At 45.8% G+C, this 18,783-nt stretch overlaps 2 protein-coding genes across 4 annotated transcripts in view; one reads left to right on the forward strand and one right to left on the reverse strand.

Moving 5' to 3' along the window:
* LOC144986685 (NACHT, LRR and PYD domains-containing protein 12-like) overlaps nt 1-15,856 on the reverse strand; it is a 151,411-nt gene extending 135,555 nt beyond the window's left edge. Inside the window, exons 1-11 of the mRNA XM_078934436.1 lie at nt 15,418-15,856; nt 15,237-15,335; nt 14,581-14,700; nt 13,210-13,323; nt 12,963-13,041; nt 12,603-12,801; nt 10,663-12,463; nt 10,393-10,566; nt 6,754-6,930; nt 1,313-1,489; nt 367-540 (exon numbers count right to left, since the gene is read on the reverse strand). Of these exons, the coding sequence (XP_078790562.1) occupies nt 367-540; nt 1,313-1,489; nt 6,754-6,930; nt 10,393-10,566; nt 10,663-12,463; nt 12,603-12,801; nt 12,963-13,041; nt 13,210-13,323; nt 14,581-14,700; nt 15,237-15,335; nt 15,418-15,503 (3,200 nt within the window). The 5' untranslated portion in view covers nt 15,504-15,856. The remainder of the gene's footprint in view (nt 1-366; nt 541-1,312; nt 1,490-6,753; nt 6,931-10,392; nt 10,567-10,662; nt 12,464-12,602; nt 12,802-12,962; nt 13,042-13,209; nt 13,324-14,580; nt 14,701-15,236; nt 15,336-15,417) is intronic.
* LOC144981346 (uncharacterized) overlaps nt 1-18,783 on the forward strand; it is a 676,107-nt gene that overhangs the window by 265,775 nt on the left and 391,549 nt on the right. The gene's annotated exons all lie outside the window — the stretch shown is intronic.

An 18,783-nucleotide genomic window follows, 5' to 3' on the forward strand; every position in this document is an offset into this window, starting at 1 on the left:
CTGCTCCTCTCTGCTCCTCCAGACGGAACATCAGACTATCCAGTCCTCCCACCTGCAGAGAGAAAGTGTAGAGACAGAGATGAAGGAGTGTCTCCTGATCCTGGTGTGTCAGTCAGTGATGCAGCACAGCAGCAGAAAGAGCAGCAGGAGCTTCAGTCCTGTTCAGAGCAGCAGCTTCCTGTCATCTTCACCTGTTGGAGCTTCTGCTGCTCTGATTGGCTGACTGTTGTCCTGAAGCCTGTCATCATTCTCCTCAGAGCTTCACTGAGAAGCTGCAGCTTCACAGGAAACTCTGCATCTTTGCTCTCAGACTAACTTTAGGGCAACATCTGGAAGCAGCTTGACTGACTCCAACCCTCTACTGACCTCAGAGTCTGCAGTTTGAAGTTTGGACTCTCCACCAGATCCTGGAGCTGCTGAACATCTGAAGACTGAAGGTCGTTCCCTCTCAGGTCCAGGTATATCAGGTGGGACGGGTTGGACTTCAGAGCTGAGACCAGAGCAGCACAGCTGGTCTTTGACAAACTGCAGAGTCTCAACCTGAATCCAGAACAAAGAGTTGAGTTTAAAGACAAAGTTCATGTTTTTCATCCTTCACTTCTTCTAAAGAGTTCAGAGCTGAAGAAGATCAGAAAGTTAGAAAAAGTCCAAAGATGTGAAACAACAGCAGCAGATCAGAAGAGTCCAGCAGAAGCAGAGAAGAAGAACATTCAGGAACATTCAGAACAACATGCAGCTGCTTCAGGAAAGAAGTCCAGATGTGTGAAAGTCAAACATCAGCCTGTGGCTGCATCCAAACCAATTGATGTTTGTGGATGAAAAGGTGAGGATGTTTGTGGAGGATGTGTCTGTCAGAGCAGCATCCAGCTGCAGCGTGACTCTGTCACTGTCTGCTCACAAACATCAGCCGCTGGACTCTCAGCTGCATCTGCTGAAACACAGCAGCAGGACTCAGAGTTCACGTGAGCGTGCACGGCTGCTTCTTATGCATGCGCTTTAAAGGAGTCTGTTGGAGCAAAGACACAAAGAAGAGCTGATGGCTGCAAGCAGGACTTTGTGGAGCACAAATGTCAGCAGACAGCTTTGAAACAAGCAGCTGCAGGAAGAAAAGAAGAAGTTCTTCTGCAGATCTTTGAAGACAACAAGCAGCTGCAGGAAGAAAAGAAGAAGTTCTTCTGCAGATCTTTGAAGACAACAAGCAGCTGCAGAAAGATGCTGCTGCAGATCAGAATCTGGACATTTTTGCTCACTGTGGGTCAACACAACTTTGTCATCATATTGATTTGAACACAACTGAAACATGGAGTCTGACCTCAGAGTCTGCAGTCTGCAGTCTGGACTCTCCAGAAAACCACACAGATGAAGAACTCCGGAATCCTGCAGGTTCTTGTTCCCGCTCAGGTCCAGTTCTGTCAGATTAGACGGGGTTTTCTTCAAAGCTGAGACCAGAACTTCACAGCTGATCTCTGACAGACTGCAGCTCCTCAACCTGCAATCAGACAGAAAAGTGTGTTCAGGAGCAGTGATGCAGCTGGAGGTCCAGGAACTTGGTCCATTCAGTCAGGTGGGACCCGCCCTGATGACAGACTGACAGATGACATTTTCACTGTTTGCTCATTTCTTTTGGATTTGGACCCAAAAACATGATCAGGAATGAAAATGCAATAGATTAGAAATGACTTGAAATGAAGTTAAAGCAGACGAGGAATTGAAATGTCATTGATCATTATGAATTAATTATTACTTAATACATTTTAAAATGCATAGAAGAAATGCAGATTCATCATTATTCATCATTCATTTATTTATTTATGAAGCACCTTCAACCAGCAGTAAAGAAGACTGTGCTATAGGTTCTGCACAAATGGACAACAAAACATAAAAAAATTAAAACATAAAACCAAATAGAAAATAATAAAAATCATAAAACAGATTTAAAATAATTAAAACCAGGGCTAGGCTGAACAATTCTTTTCAAAACTCTCCAAGACCGTGTCCTCTCTAATTGCCGGTTGCAACTGATTTTATAGTTTAATAGCCAACAAAGCAGACTTAAGGCCCGTACACACCGGGACGAATTTCGCCCGCGATTTTCGCCGACGTTTAACGCCTCGTGACTAAACAAAGGCCATCAATGTGAGTGTGCACACCGACGCAAAAAAACGCCACGCGTCAAAGCGTCACTTTTTAAAAAACGCCTCGGGTTCGTTTTTTTGGTTTCACGCGTCGCGTCGAAATCTATTCGACCAATGAGAATGGTGCTTTTGCACACGTGTCTGGAGCTTCTGAAGTTACAGTAAAACACAACTTGGGGGCGCTCAAACACAAAACTGCCTTTCTGAGCACACATACCAGCGAAGAAGATAGACGCCAAGTAGCGTCTACACAGCCGCAAAGAAATAATGACGGACATTCTAAAATATCCCCGAACCAAGCACCAGTTGGAGCAACTGGTGCTTGAAATATTCATGTTTTCTTTGTATGATTCTGACAAGCGCGTAAATATTTGCTCTCTTCTTCTGAGTAAAAAGCGACTTTAAGAAGCGTAAAGTTGCGCGGCGCCACCTTGTGTACAGGAGTATTTCTGTTTTACATTAAGCGCCATCTAATGTCAGGGAAGGAAATTGGATGTTCACTCGGCTCATTGTCAGCGAAAATCGCCTGGGTGTGAACACAAAAAACGTGGCGAAAAACGCTGGCGAATATTCGTCCCGGTGTGTACGGGCCTTTTTGGTTCCCCTGAAACTTACGTTTGGTTCTGGGAACCATTAACACAAACTGGTCAGTGGAGTGTAGGGAATTTAGGGGGGAATATCTGAAAAGTAGATTGGAGGGGTAAGGAGGTGCCGTACCTACCAGGGACTTTAAAGTAAAGACCAGAATTTTAATAAAAGCTAATATTTCACTAGCAGCCATTTCAAAGAGACCAAGATTTGTGTTATGTGGTCTGAAGAATCAAAGTCAACAGATCATTCATGCTTGAAGTGGCATACTTAAATTAGAGAGCAGATTTCCACAACTTTGACAGCTGAAACCCTGCTCCCGAACTTCCTTTTTCTTATTCCAGAAATCCTTTAAGACATTTGTGTCTAACTCAAGGCTCGTGGGCCAAATCTGGCCTGGTGTTTGATTCTATCTGGCCTTAGGGCCGGTCGATAGACCCATATTTGTTTAATTGATTCATTTAGAAAAAAAAATGCAGAAGATGATTTTTTGGGAAAGCCTGGGTTTTATTTTCCCAGCTCTCTGCTTTCTTAGGCTTATGTGGTTCAGAGCAAAGCCCTTCCGTCTCTTTTAAAGATGCCTTCCCTCGCACTACCATCTCCCTGAGTAGCCTGGATGTTGAGGTGGCCACAAAACCCCTGCAGCCTACTTCCACTGGGCGTTCCTTCACACTCCAGCCTTGCTCTTTGGCTTGAGGATGGGCGTTCACGCTTGTTCTCTGTCTTTCCAGCACTGTTGCCAGACACCTTAGCACCACATTGTGTCGCCAGGTGAACGGCCTTGACTGAGGCTGATCTTGCATCCCACCAAGATGTGCTTCAATGTTGCTGGGCTTTGACATAAAGAGCATGAGGGGTGTTCGCCATACCACTGGTTTAGGTTTGCAGGAGAAGGCAAGACATCATAGGTATCCCTAATTATAAAGCTTGCCCTGGATGCCTACATCTCCCACAGGTCTTTCCAGGAGAGTTTCCTCTTCTCCACTCCTTCCCACCCTTTCCACTGACCTTGCTTTGCCTGGGCCACGGCTTGAGCACACCTTCCTGCTTCCTCTTCCCGGCGTATCTCTTGGACCACCAGTCTACGCCTCTCAGCTGGGTTGCCCTTCCCGCAGGAAGGTGCGCTAGATGAGAGACCAAGACCACTCCTCCCCTCCTGCACGCATCCCACAATTTCTTTGTGTCTAAGTGCTGCCTTGGCCAGATCAGTTGCTGCCTTTGGGGCCCACTTCCTCCCAGTGGCCAGGATGGGAGCTGCTCGGGCAACCAGAGAGTCACAGGTATCTTTGAGTGTCATCTCTAATCTGACCTTGGCACAATTGTACTCCTCTACCAAACTGGATATATGTAGTTCTAACATCCCCCTGCCATAGAGTCCAATGGTACTGAGGCACATGGGAAGGCAAAGGCAATTTCTGGCATAGGCATTGATCAACCTCTCCAACTTTTGTACTTTTGACAGTGGCACTTCATACAGAGTAAGTGGCCAGAGACGACGTGTTAATAAACCATACTGCATGCACCAAAGTTTCAGTTTGCCAGGGAGCAGGGTGCCGTTGATGTTCTATAGCCCAGCTATGTCCTTTCTGAGCTGCTCTACTTGGTCTTTATCTCTGAGGGAAGCATCATACCAGCGGCCTAGGCTCTTCACAGGTTTTCTGAAACCATTGGGATAGGTTCCTCGCCAATGTGAAAGCGGTGGTCTGACAGCTTCCCCTTGACAATGGAGATACTTCTGGACTTACTTGGCTTGATCTTCATCCTAGCCAACTCAATGTTCTTCTAAAGCTTTCCCAACAGCCGTACTGTGCAAGCCTTGGTCGTAGTCAGAGTAGTGAGGTCATCCATGTAGGCCCTGATCGGTGGAAGTCTCAGCACAGGTTTTATTCGTTGTCCACCAACCACCCATTGAGAACCCTGTAAGATGACCTCCTTGGGGAGATGGTGCAGCCAGACATGATTCCCACTTCCAGGTGTTGCCACGCTGTGGTGTACTCTGCTGTCATCACACACACAGTTGGATATCCTGGAACTAGGCCTTTACCAGGGTTGTAAGAGCTGGTAGGACTTAGTCAAAGGCTGTCCACAGGAGCTTGTGGGGGACTGAGCCAAATTCGTTTTCAAGGTCCACGAAAACCACATGGAGATCTGTTCTTTCTTTCTTGGCAAGCTGAATCTGATGCCAGATGATGCTAGCGTGTTCTACACATCCTGAGAATACTGAGATCCCTGCTTTTTTGGATTGATGTGTCAATCAGGTTGTTTCTGTGCAGGTAGCTTGTTAGCCTATGAGCCACTACACTGAATAAGATTTTTCCCTCAACATTTAAGAGACTGATCTGGCAGAACTGGCTGAGTTCTGAAGAGTACTTCCCCTTTGGGATAAGGATCCCTCCAGCTCTCCACCAGGATGTTGGAATCTCCTTCATTATCCACACAATTTTCATAAGTTTCCAGAGGATTTGTAGGACGCCTGAGGCATTTTTTTTGCTAGAGCCTATATTGAACTCCATTGGAGCCTGGAGCTAATGCGGCCCTTGCCCTATGCACAATTTTGACCACTTCACTCCACCTAGGTGGACTCATGTCAAGCTGGTACTCTGGTGTGCTCACTGGCGGCATGTCAGGTGGGAGTGAAACCTCTTCCTGATGTCGGTCATCAGTACCGTTTTTTTTTTTTTAAAGATGTTCTTCCGCCTTTGATGCAGAGACTTGCACTTTTTTCTTTTGTAAATAGACTCTTTACAAATTTGACGGGATCTTTGTAGAAACATGATCTTGTTTGCTCCTTCCTTCTGCGTTTCCTCAAGAAGTTTTCCGCACTTCTCAGTGTGGACAGCCTACCCTTGATCTCTTCCTGCAGAACGTTAATTCCCTCCTTTTCCTCCTCTCTGGCCTTCCTCCACTGTTTCTTTAGCTGCCACCTCTCCTTAATTAGCAGGACCATTTCTTTTTGTATTCTGGATTTGGTTGTGAATTGTCGGAGTAGATCGTTTGCCCTCAATCACTCCAAACCGTTCCAATCTGTATGTGAAGATGAGGTTCCCCATTCTCTCCAATTTCTTCATGGTGTTGCTTCTGACCCCTTCAAGGATATTGCAGAGATCATTGTTGACCTCCATTCAAAGTGACTTGTCGCAGGACTTTGGCCACTTTACTAATGGCCTTCGCCCCAAGATCTTCTTCTCAATTGAGGGGTGCGACGTGTTGGTTACCGGTTGTTCTCCTGTGCCTCGTTCTTCCTCCTCTGGGACAGGAGTGTTGATGTCCTGCAGACTGTGGTGTGTGTCCTGATGCTGAACTTCAGTCGACTGATTAAACTTACTTCTTAAAAAGTAGTTATCGATGCAACGCCGCTGCTGTCCCTTCGTTAGGCACTTTTTCCTGCCCTGGTGTGTCTGCAGGCCATGAGTAGTAGTAACTTTTGTCCAACCACATATGCACTTCTGGAGCTTGCGTCCTGCTATAACTATCGGATTCTCAGGTGTACTAATCTTTAATCTCGTAGTCTGTTCCATTCCTATGTTCGTTACCGGATTGGCAGTCCGTGAGCCATCTTCCGCTCCTGCTCTCGCAGGCTCTACGAGTGTATTCCTTGAATTCTTTGTAGCAAAATTGGGGTGGGACCCATACACCGCTCGGGCTGGATCCCACAACCATCAGTAGCTAGCCCATGGTGGCCCCGGGGGGTCTATTCCCTCCTGTCAGCTGTCTTCCATGCTGTCACAAGGTCTTCCCCCTGTTGCCAGCTGCACTTTCACAGCAGTCACTGGTTCACCAGATGATCAGGTCTGTTTTTTAGGACTAGATGTTATTATCCTTGATTAATTACTAAGGCACAGATGAGACACTGGGGCAAGCAGATGAATGGTTTAGCAAGAATATCAAACAATTTTCACCAAAGTGCATTCAAAACATCAAAGACCAATGAATCAGATTAATGTAACATTGTTGTTCTGTAGTGATGTCATCAGTCAGTCATCTGTACTCATAATATTGATCTGAACACAACTGAAACATGGAGTCTGACCTCAGACTCTGCACTCTGCAGTCTGGACTCTCCAGAAAACCACACAGATGAAGAACTCCTGAAACCCCCTGGTTCTGGTTCTCACTCAGGTCCAGTTCTGTCAGATTAGATGGGTTTTTCTTCAGAGCTGAGACCAGAACTTTACAGCTGATCTCTGACAAGCTGCATTCTTCCAACCTGCAATCAGACAGAAAAGTGTGTTCAGGAGCAGTGATGCAGCTGGAGGTCCAGGAACTTGGTCCATTCAGTCAGGTGGGACCCGCCCTGATGACAGACTGACAGATGACATTTTGAAATTATGGGCCGAAAAAGTGTGACAACCTGTTAAAGAAAATTTATTACACTTTGCGGGGGGAGCTGTTTTTGATCAATATAAAAAAAGTTTAAATTGAAGAATTTTCCAACAGCAAAAACAAATTATAGAAAACCCTGTTAAGAAACTGAAGCACAGAAAGTCCTCCTTTGTGTTGAATAGAAATACAAAATGAATCCAGATTAAAAAATAAATAACTGGGACTACCAGTTTGGCTCTGAAGAATTATCAGAACCATTTGATTGTGAATAAAAGATTAAAAACAAAAACATTAGACGCCAACTTCATCTTCGTAGAGGCCGGTCCTTGAAAATATTGGCTGACATTGGTACACAATGAATTCAATTGATGAAGAAAATCTGAACCAGTCTTTTTTCAAACACAGCTGTAGCGTTTTTCCATGTTCTCTTATTGGGTCTATAATATGGTATATCAACAATTTGAGCTTTTAAATGTTTTGTAATGTTAATTCCTCATGAAAAACAACCCCAAATCTGTATTTGGAGCTATTCACTCATCTCTGAGCATTCCTTTCTAACCCTTCTCTCTGAGCACCTACCCCTCCCACCCCACGAAAACAAGTGGGTTTTCACATTGTGACTTAGAAAAGTGAGGAACTATCCTTTCCAGGAAGAGTCTGCGCTTCCAGCACTGCCCCAGGGCAATACACAAACACACTTGCTCCATGGAGCGAGCGGTGATCTGCAAAACTCATTCAATTTATATGCACAATGTGCACATCCATATTTGCAAAACCTCCGATAATGTTTGTTTTCTTCAGCAAAACACAGACGAGGCTGACTGTAAGTTGAAGTCATGATATAGGCGACACCCACACAGAGTGACAGGCGGAGCCTAAGAGTCGTCTTACGTGTTTTGATGTTGTTAAAGACAAAAAAAAAATGAACTTCCAAAGAGATTTGATTCTGTCTTCAGAAGGATGAAAAACCTTTTAGTCAGGATTTCATTTCTCTGTTGTTGTTGCTCTGCCTGAAGGAAAGTCTGTGTTTGAAGGACCTTCTTGACTAGGACTGCTGCTGAACTACTTCAGATGGTTAACGGTAGACTTGATAGGAGAGGTCATCCAGGTCAGCTAGATGTTCACCACAATCAAAGAATGAAGCAGAGCTAAACTTTTCTCTCTTCATCTTGACTGGAAGAAGCAGGTTGTGCAGAAAAAAGCTCAAAAAGTCTTTAGTTCTCCTCTTTTTTTTTTTTTTTAAACTTGTCCTGTCCAACAGCTGGGCAGACAGATGAGAGCTGAGGGCCTCTTGTGTTGGACATATTTTACTTTAACAAGAGGGGTTATTAATCTTCAGACAAACCAAAGGTATGTCTGAATAAACCCCTTTTGTAATTGAGGCCAAACTTTATTAATTTCAAACATGTTTGAAGATCTTTGGTGTTGGACCGGACGGAAAAGGAAAGAGGGGAAGAGGAGAGAGGGACGTTAGAGAGAGGGGGGGAAGGAGGGTGATAGTAGGAGGGGAAGGGGGATAAGACCATGAAGCAGCATAAAGCAACATGTTTACTGGTTGTTAATCACCATGGTAAGGCTCAAATGCAGTACAAAAAGGGCGGAGCCTGTCCACACACACACCCAAGTGTCAAACACACCTGCTAGCTGCAAAAATGTCCATCTGTTGACATGTACACAAAACAGATAGTGCTCACACGCATACTTATGCCTTAAAACCAACTAGTGTGAAACATTTCAGTCATTCAGTCACGCACACCGCCAGTGCAAAGGTGAGCCAACACCCGTGCTCAGGTGAGTGCTCATGTTCTTCTAAAATGGATGGTGGAATGTGTAAAGAAGGAGGGAGAGCGCCCAGCCATCCCCACCCCAAGACCCCCACCGCAGCAGCAGTGGCAGCCGGAAACCCCCCAACGCCACACGGAAACCGGCAGGGAACAACCGCCGCCCGGGCGACCAAGCCCGCCACCCAGGCCAGGGCCAGCAGGACCGCCGCAAGGCCCCCAGAGCCAGAGAGCAGGGAGGCAGGGAGGGAAAGAGAGGGCTGCCCCAGCCCAGCCAGGAGAACAGCCCCCCCGCCGCGCCGGGAGAACCCAACGCAGGGCCCCACCGGAGAAGGACGCCCACAGCCCCAGATGAGCACCCCACCACCACCCAGGAGTTCTGGGCATCCCCCCGCCCCAACCCCAGGTACGAGCCAGGACCCCCCAAGGGAGACCCGCTCCGCACTCCAGGCAGCCATCCGCCCGGCCCATGGTTGGTCCAGGGAGGAGCAAGGCAGGGGCCCGCCGCCCCCGCCCAGGAGGGGGGAACCCCGGGGAAAAAAAGAGGGCCCACAAGGGGTGTTGTAAATATGGCCCGACCAGGCTCGGCCACAGATGGAAATTTGGCGGGGCCCAGCACTCAGGAGCAAGGACCAGAACCCACCCCCCAGGGACACCAACACCCCCGGCTCAGATGTAATGTGAACCCCCCCACCGCGCGGAGAGAGCACCGCCGGGCCCAGGAAGCCGGCAGGAAGCCTTTAGTTCTCCTCTGAAAGCATTTCCTGACATCTCTGAGCTGTAGAGGGGCCTTGAAAAACACGAGGATCCACGGGGCCCAAAATGTCGGGCAATTGCAGTGACTTAAATTTAGTGAGGTCCACTGTGTCTGCTGCTCCCAAAGTACCATTTCTGATCCCAGAAATCTTTTAGGATCTTCTTCAGTTTCTTGGTTTGCTGATCTAAACATATTCCTTTGGCAGGTAGCTCCACCCCCAGCCTTGAACATAAAGAACCTGCAGAGGTTCTTCACTCTAACCCAGAATAGACTTAGTGTCTGTTTAAGGACCAGGACTGAGAGCCAGATGCTAACCAAAAGACTATGTGACATAAAAGACCTGGTTCTGATCCAAGCTCGGTTCTGAATAATCACCAGAACCAGGTCTGTGGGAAAGACCTTTCAGTCTTCTGCAGTTTGAGCTCCTCGTGTCTCTTTATAAGGAGCTGCTGCTGTGTGGGTCAGAAATCTGCTGCAACTGTTTGTCTATTGAAATCTCCAGTTCTGGGATTGATTCATGATTTCTTTCGAAGAACACAGAACATAAACTTCTCCCAGATATCAACACTTGAATGAACTTAGGTTCTCCTGTTAAGTCTGGTGCAAAAAAAACAGGAGAACATTTGTAACCATCAGATAAGGAAAAACCAGGACTTTTAATTCAAGCAGAATGTTGTTTTCTTTTTACTTCTATGCAACAGTCCTCTGCTGTTTCCTCTGCACTGACGTCTATCTGACATTTTCTCCGGAATAAGAGAAAAACAAACAGAACTTGTTGTTGAGAGTCAACATTTGAATGAAACCTGACCTGAGAGTCTCCAGTTTACAGTCTGGACTCTCCAGTCCAGCAGACAGCAGCTTCACTCCTGAATCCTGCAGGTTGTTGGAACTCAGGTCCAGAAATCTGAGTCTGGAGGACTGAGAGCTGAGAACTGAGGACAGAGCTGCACAGCTTCTCACTGACAGATTACACCATCTCAATCTGAAGAAATCAAAGACAGACAGCAGTTATTGAATCTTTTATGTTTCCAATCAGATTCATTTATTCACTGAAGGTGATTTTCCTGAGAGTTCTTACAGAGCTTTGTTGGAGGCTTTGATCACTGGCAGCAGCCTCAGAAGAGCCTCCTCTGAACCAGAGAATTTCTGCAGGTCAAAAACTTCCAGATCTTCTTCTGATGACAGTAAGAAGAAGACCAGAGCAGACCACTGAGCAGGAGACAGTTTATCTGTGGAGAGACGTCCTGACCTCAGGAACTGTTGAATCTCCTCCACTAGAGAACCATCATTCAGTTCATTCAGAGAGTGGAACAGGTTGATGCTTTTCTCTGCAGACAGATCCTCACTGATCTTCTCCTTGATGAACTGGACTGTTTCCTGATTGGTCTGTGAGCTACTTCCTGTCTGAGTCAGCAGACCTCGTAGGAGACTCTGATTGGTCTGCAGTGAAAGACCCAGGAGGAAGCGGAGGAACAAGTCCAGGTGTCCGTTTGGACTCTGTAAGGCCTTCTCCACAGCACTCTGGTAGAACTGGACTGGACTGATTTGCTTCAGTTTGAGAATCTTTAAGAATGTTTTTTTCTGTTCCTTCATGAGGTTGAGTTTGGAGGTGATGAAGGTCAGGTGGACATGAAGAGCAGCCAGAAACTCCTGAACACTCAGATGGATGAAGCAGAAGACCTTGTCCTGGTACAGGCCTCTCTCCTCTCTAAAGATCTGTGTGAACACTCCTGAGTACACTGAGGCTGCTCTGATATCGATGCCACACTCTGTCAGGTCGGATTCATAGAAGATCAGGTTTCCTTTCTGCAGCTGCTCAAAAGCCAGTTTTCCCAGAGACTCCATCATCTTCCTGGTCTGTGGACTCCAGTGAGGATCTGTCTCAGCTCCTCCATCATACTTGACCTTCTGGACTTTGGCCTGAACCACCAGGAAGTGGATGTACATCTCAGTCAGGCTCTTGGGCAGCTCTCCTCTTCCTCTGCTCTTCAGCAGATCCTCCAGAACTGTAGCAGTGATCCAGCAGAAGACTGGGATGTGGCACATGATGTGGAGGCTTCGGGATCTCTGGATGTGGGAGATGATCCTGCTGGCCTGCTCTTCATCTCTGAACCTCTTCCTGAAGTACTCCTCCTTCTGTGGGTCATTGAACCCTCTGACCTCTGTCACCATGTCAACACACTCAGCAGGGATCTGATTGGCTGCTGCAGGTCGTGTGGTTATCCAGAGGAGAGCAGAGGGAAGCAGGTTCCCCCTGATGAGGTTTGTCAGCAGATCGGCCACTGAGGTGGACTTTCTAGGGTCATTTAGGATCCGAGTCTTGTGGAAGTCCAGAGGAAGTCGACTCTCATCCAGACCATCAAAGATGAAGAGGACCTGGAAGTCTTCAAAGCTGCAGATTCCTGCTTGTTTGGTTTCAGGGAAGAAGTGATGAACAAGTTCCACCAAGCTGAACTTCTCCTCTTTCAGCACATTCAGCTCTCTGAAAGTGAATGGAAATGTGAAGTGGAGGTTCTGGTGGGCTTTGCCTTCAGCCCAGTCCAGAGTGAACTTCTGTGTTAAGACTGTTTTCCCGATGCCAGCCACTCCCTTAGTCATCACGGTTCTGATTGGTTCTGGTCTTCCAGCTGGGAGTTGGAAGAGCTCTTCTTGTCTGATGCTTGTTTCTGCTCTGTCTGCTTTCCTGGATGCTGCTTCAATCTGTCTGACCTCATGTTCTTCATTCAGCTCTCCTCTTCCTCCCTCTGTGATGAAGAGCTCTGTGTAGATCTCATTCAGAAGGGTTGGGCTTCCTGCTTTAGCCATCCCCTCAAACACACACTGGAACTTCTTCTTCAGACCAGATTGGACTTCATGTCGACAAACTGCAGCAGCAGATCCTGAATGAAGACAACAAACAGTAAATCATTTCTCTGCAGCTCTGAATGATGAGGGTTTGAATCCCTGTGGTTCCATGTGTTCAGACATCAGTAAATCTTCATTTCTCAGCAGCTGAAACCTTCAGAGAAATCCTCTTACTGCTCTGCAGTCGATCAGCCAGCTCCTCCTTCTTCATTCTCCTCAGGAAGTTCACTGTGATCTTCATCAGTGACTCTCTGCTGCTCCTCAGCTCTTCATCTTCAGCCTCCAGCTCCTCCTCTTCCTCCCTGTGACTCAGAAGCTTCTGGATCTTCTTCAGCTCCGTCTTGACAAAAGTGACAATGTTTTCCTCCAGCAGCTGCAACAGAATTCCAGATGAATGAGCCAATCAGAGTGAAGTCATGGAGCCAAACATCAGCTCCATGTTGGACACACTGACAGTCCACTGGTGTCCAAAGTGCAGCATGGAGACGACTGTGGACAGAATGATGGGAAAGTAGTTGTTGTTCATGTACAGACCAGAAAGATGGAGTCCAGCTGTGTTTGATGCTGCTGGACAGACGGACCACTGGGAGTCTCTGAGCTCTGCTGGTCCAGTCTGTGGAGAATCAGCAACAATCAGATCCGACTGGACCCACTGGTGTCCTGCAAACACTCAGTAGAATCTACTAGATCTATTCTGTGTTTGTGGAAAAGCTCCAACACTCACTGCTTCACACATGAAGATAGAAATGTCTGTGAGAAAGAACGTTTACATACAACTCACCTCTCTGCACCAGAAGATGATTTAAAGTCGATAATTTGACCCTTTGACCGGTCACTCCTGACAGAAACACTGCTGGGTTCAGATCCAGATCCAGTTCTGAGTCTCTGATGGATCCTGATGGAAAAACATTTGTTTAGTTAGAAGTGAGTTTCTGTCATGATGGTGTTTGATGAGTTCTTTTGGATTTGGATCATCTCAGATCATAAATGCATCATGAATGCTGTTGTTTTCAGAACAGCAATGATTCCAACATTCATTCTGACTCACAGATGAATCAGAGTTACAGAAAACTGAAAGAAAAACTGGATATTTGATTCTCATTTAGACCAGAAGAAAATGAAGAATTTAATGTTTGAGTTTGTTGATGAGATACAAAGAAAAACTTTCTATTTATACTTTGTGGTTAGCTATAAGAGTAACGTACGAAAGACTTTCATTCAAATATTTTACTACAATGTTTCTTTCCTGATCCAAACATTTGTTCAAATAAGAAAACATGAAAAGATTAATTTCTGTCTCTCAGATCTTCTCTGATCTTCTTCAGATTCTGATCAAAGTTCTGCTCTCTGTTTGGGATTCTTAACTCTCAGTCGTTGCTATTCTTCACCAACTTTCTCTGAGGATTCCTGAGCTCCAGATCACACTTGGACTTGTTCTGATTTTAGTCTTCGAAACCATTTTGGAGCAGAAGAACAGAAATGATAGAAAGTGGGAGGGGCCAACTGTATAGTTCCAGTGTTAAGTCCTCAGTTTTGACGCTCCTGCAGCTCTCCTCGTTATCCAACAATCCAATAAAATTCCACAGTCCAAAAGTAAAAGAGAAAAAAACTTTAATTCCTTTTCTTCAGGTTGAAAAGTGAACAATAATCCACAGTGAACTTAAGGGAAAACTGAATAAATATAAATAAAATATGCAAATTAACGAGAAGAACTTAGCTAGGTCAAAAAACTGTTTGACTCCATTCCAAAATTGAGACTGACATGCATCTGCTGCGTGACCACCAGTGAACTACAGAGTGAAACCCCGGCTCCCCCTACTGGCTGTAAACTGAATAATACACTGAATGCAAAATGGTCATCTCTGACATTAAGGCGTCTACACCAACAGTTCAGTCAGAAATGAAGTAAAATCTTTGAATTTCTGCAGGGCAGTGAAAATTCCTAATAGACCTTCAGACTTTGTGGTTTGATTGATAAGTGAGCCTCAGATATGGAATGATGTAGAAAAGAACCAGTTTAAATTGGAATGAATTCTGTTCACTTAGTGACCTGAAGGATTTCAAGCCATCAGAGGATGATGACATCATGCCTGACATTTGGGATTTGGAGCTAAACTCAACAGATCTCCGTTCACTAGAAACTGCTTCTTACTGTGAGTCTGAAGGTCCTGGTTCAGTTCTGAAGTCTGGAGGATAACCTTTGGACCGGTCACTCTTCATGGATCCACAGCTGGAGGCTGCAGACTGGACTCTCTGTGTGACCTGTTGACCTCTGCAAACACCAAACCATCAGAGTGTTGGAGGATCTGCTTCTTCATGAACGGCTGATGGACTTTGACATGAACACAGACTGAGCTGTTTAGTCTGGAATAACATGACAAGTTTGGATCAACAGTTTCCAGCTTTCAGCATTTTCTGTCAGTCAATCCAGACTTTTTTCTAGAAAAGCTGATTCCAATTCTCCATGTAGAAATGTAGAAATTCTGAGAGCAGAAAGTCAAACTAGAACAATGTGATGTTTGGAAAGCATGAAAATCTGAATCCTAGGAGTCTGCAGTGACTCTTCTCATTAGACTGGAGCTGCTGTCAGTCAGAGTCAGCAGTCAACATGTTTTCTTCTCCAACATCTCTGATGTCTCTCAGAGACTCTCAGAAGACTCAACTGAAAAGATCTCATCACACACATGATGCTCCAAGTGAGTCTGATCAGAGAGATCCAGAACTGAACCAGACCTCAAGTCCTTCATCTGAAAACTGTTGATCATCTGAACTAGAATCCAGCCTCCAAAAACTCTGACAAACACTCACTGTTCCAGTCCTGAACGGATGACTTTGAAGTCTGGATTTGAATCCTTTAAATAGTCACTCTTGAAGAGAACACAGCTGGATCCAGGTCCAGGTTGGTTCCTGTGGAGAATGAAGGTTGCTGGTGTGAGTCCTGAGCTCTGACATGAAGAAGATCATGGACAGTTGGAGATATTCATCTCACCTCTGAGCTTTGCTCTGGTTGTCATGGTTACCATCTCTGCTTTTAGAGGGAGGGGCTCCCTCCTGTGGTTCCTCCCACTGATCCATGCTGCTGGATTCACTGGATCCACTTCAGCTCACACACACCTTCCTCCTTCACCTGCAGAGGAAACCCTCCTCATCATCAGCTCTGATCCTCCTTCACCAACAGATCAGCTGCTCCTCCACTGATTGGCTCTTCTCTTGTGTTTCCTCTCAGGTTCAGGTGAATGCAGTCAGACAGCAGTGGGAGGCAGAGGAAGCTGCCATCAGCTGCTGCACTTCTGCTCTCCCTCCACCAGGTGGAGACATGGAGCTGCAGCAGCAACATTTCCATTCAGTCACTTTGACAAAGAAACAACAAACTTCCTGTTTCTACACTTCAGGAAACATGAAGCATCAAGAAAAACAGACAGAAATCAAAGAATGAAGAGAAAAGATAGAAAGACATGAATTCTTCCTCTGAGATGTAGAAACAAACAGAAAGCTGCAGGCTGAGTAGCTCTGGATTCAGTGATTTGATGAAGAGCTCTGCATCACTGATGAAGAGGCTCAGAGTGGAGATGAGAAGAAACTCCAGACGAAAAAAGCTGTCTCCTTACAAAGCTTCTGCTTTGTAAGGAGACCCTTTGAAGGTGTTTTGATTCAAACTACAGACCAGATGATGAAGAAATGCTGTTTGTGGAAGAACCAATCAGAGAGGAGCTCCCTGTTCTGTTCCATCAGAATCATGTCAGAAGTTCAGAAATGAAGGAGATCTCAGTACTGAGAGGATTGGAAACATGCAGTTGTTCAGCACTGAGGACCTGAGAGCCTCACAACCTTCTTCAGCAGAGATCAAAGCCCTGAGGAGCTTCCACAGCCTCTCTGGAAAGTCATTAGAATGTGAGCTGAGAGGAAGGCTGGAGCAGAGTCACCAACTGTTTGGAAGAACAAGGATCCAGCAGAACTCAAAGTTTGTCCTTCAGGGCAGATCTGACAGCTGCATTCTGCTCTGTTTCTGTCAGAAAGGTGACCTGCAGTGACCTTTAGCTGCTGCTTTTTGGAAGAAGACAAACTTCAGTCTGAGCTCTTCCTCTGCTGCTCCTCTTCCTCACAAAGGAGAACACACAGACACGTCACGGCCTTCATCATGAGTGGAGTAGACAACAGAAACACAAAGACTGACCGTGAAGAAGAAGAAAGTCCTGCTCTGTCTGCTCTGACACGGAGGAAAACTCTCAACTTCCTCATTTCCTGATTCAGGAACACCTGAGCAGAGCTCCGCCCCCTTATGTGTGTGTTTGTGTTAAGCTCCTCCCTGTAATCAGAATGTGTGTGTACATAGGGGTGGAAGTGTAGTGCGTGTAATGTGTTTGTGTGTGTGTGGGTGTGTGTGTGTGTGTGGGTGTGTGTGTGTGTGCGTGTGGGTGTGGGTGTGTGTGTGTGTGTGGGGGTGTGTGTGTGTGTGTGTGTGTGGGTGTGTGTGTGTGTGTGGGTGTGTGTGTGTGTGTCAATCAACTCTTGATCAAGACGTTTATCTGTTTGTGACTCTAAAGGCTCCTGGCAGAAACGATCCTCACAGCGTCTCTGAGTCTGGATCCTCTGCTCCATTTGTGTGAAATACTGTGATGGAGCAGCAGCTCCACTTCTATCTGGACAATTATTGTCCAACAACCTCTACTGGTCAGGTCAAAGGTCAACAACTGTTATTAAGTGGACTGTATAGAACATGAACATTGATCCCAAGTCCATAAGTCCTTCACAAAGACCAATGTGGATCCAAATAATGAAGATCAATCCAGGAGGTCAGATGAGTTTCTCAAAGTCCAAACATTAAAGAATCTCCATGAATGCAGACAGTGAGGTGAAGCTGCTGCTCTGAAGTTATGGACCAGGCTGGAAAGCTTACTTAACATGTTCTAAATGTGTTAGCATTAATAATAACTATAAAGACTGAAGAGAGACTTTCTCCACGGTTAATGTTTCCCAGGACAACATGGACTTCATCCTTTATTCTAAAACATAGATGTCAACTTTCTGAATTTGGATCATTCAGATTGACATTATGGATTCACCTGAGGGAAAACCACAGCAGGTCTTCTTCTTTCTCTTTCGGCTTTTCCCATCAGGGGTCGCCACAGCGAATCATCCTTTTCCACCTCACTCTATCATGGACATCTTCTAACCTAACATTAGCCAACTTCATGTCCTCTGTTAAGACATCCATGTATCTCCTCTTTGGCCGTCCTCTTGCCCTCCTGCCAGGCAGCTCCATCTCCAACATCCTTCTACCAATATATCCACTATCCCTCCTCTGAACATGTCCAAACCATCTCAGTCTGGCTTCTCTGACTTTGTCGCTGACACAGGCAACATGAGCCGTCCCTCTGATGTACTCGTTCCTTATCCTGTCTAACCTGGTCACTCCTAAGGAGAACCTCAACATCTTCATCTCTGCTACCTCCATCTCAGCCTCTTGTCTCTGTCTCACTGCTACCGTCTCTAACCCATAGAGCAGAGCTGGTCTCACCACTGTCTTGTACACCTTTCCTTTGAGTCTTGCTGGCACTCTTCTGTCACACAACACTCCTGACACTTTCCTCCACCCGCTCCAACCTGCCTGCACTCGCCTCTTCACCTCTTTTCCACACTCCCCATCACACTGAACTGTTGACCCCAAGTACTTAAACTCCTGCACCTTCTTCACCTCAGCCCCCTGTAACCTAACGCTTCTACCTTGATCCCTCTCGTTCAGACACATGTATTCTGTCTTACTACGACTGACCTTCATACCTCTTCTTTCCAGAGCAAACCTCCACCTCTCTAGCTGTTCCTCCACCTGGTCTAAAAATAGAAAAAAAAATTTCGTGTACTGAAATGTTCTAGTTCACTGAGTGTTCACTGAGTCTGCATGTCAGCTGTGTTTCTGAATTTCCTCCATACATTCATGACAAGATTATTGAACTAGAGTTTTAGAAAAATCCAGTTGCTGCTGCTGTTTGGTTGACTTCTTCAGGATTGAAATGTTCCTCTTCCTACTTTCTAGAGCTGAAAACTGCTCTGTCTGACCTCTGACCTCCACAAACATCAACTCAGAGAAACGGGTGAAACTGTCCAAAAACATCACCAACTCTGACTTTCTCGCTGTTAAATGTTGAACATATAAAAGGCAAAAGCGAGTCAGAAGTAGCATTGGATTAATCTCCTCCCACTCTCTATCAAACCACCAATCAGGCCGGTTTGTTCTCTGAAAAAATAGAGTTTACCAAATAAAAAGTCGAATTTCAGATCTAATCCAAAGATGATTTCATGAATGTTCTGTGGTTTTGGTGTCAGAGAACATTTTCTGTGATCACACTGCTGTCAC

The sequence above is a fragment of the Oryzias latipes genome, chromosome 2 (genome assembly GCF_053564925.1).
Source record: "Oryzias latipes strain Hd-rR chromosome 2, Olatipes_Hd-rR_3.1".
In the NCBI taxonomy this organism is placed as follows: Eukaryota; Metazoa; Chordata; class Actinopteri; order Beloniformes; family Adrianichthyidae; genus Oryzias; species Oryzias latipes.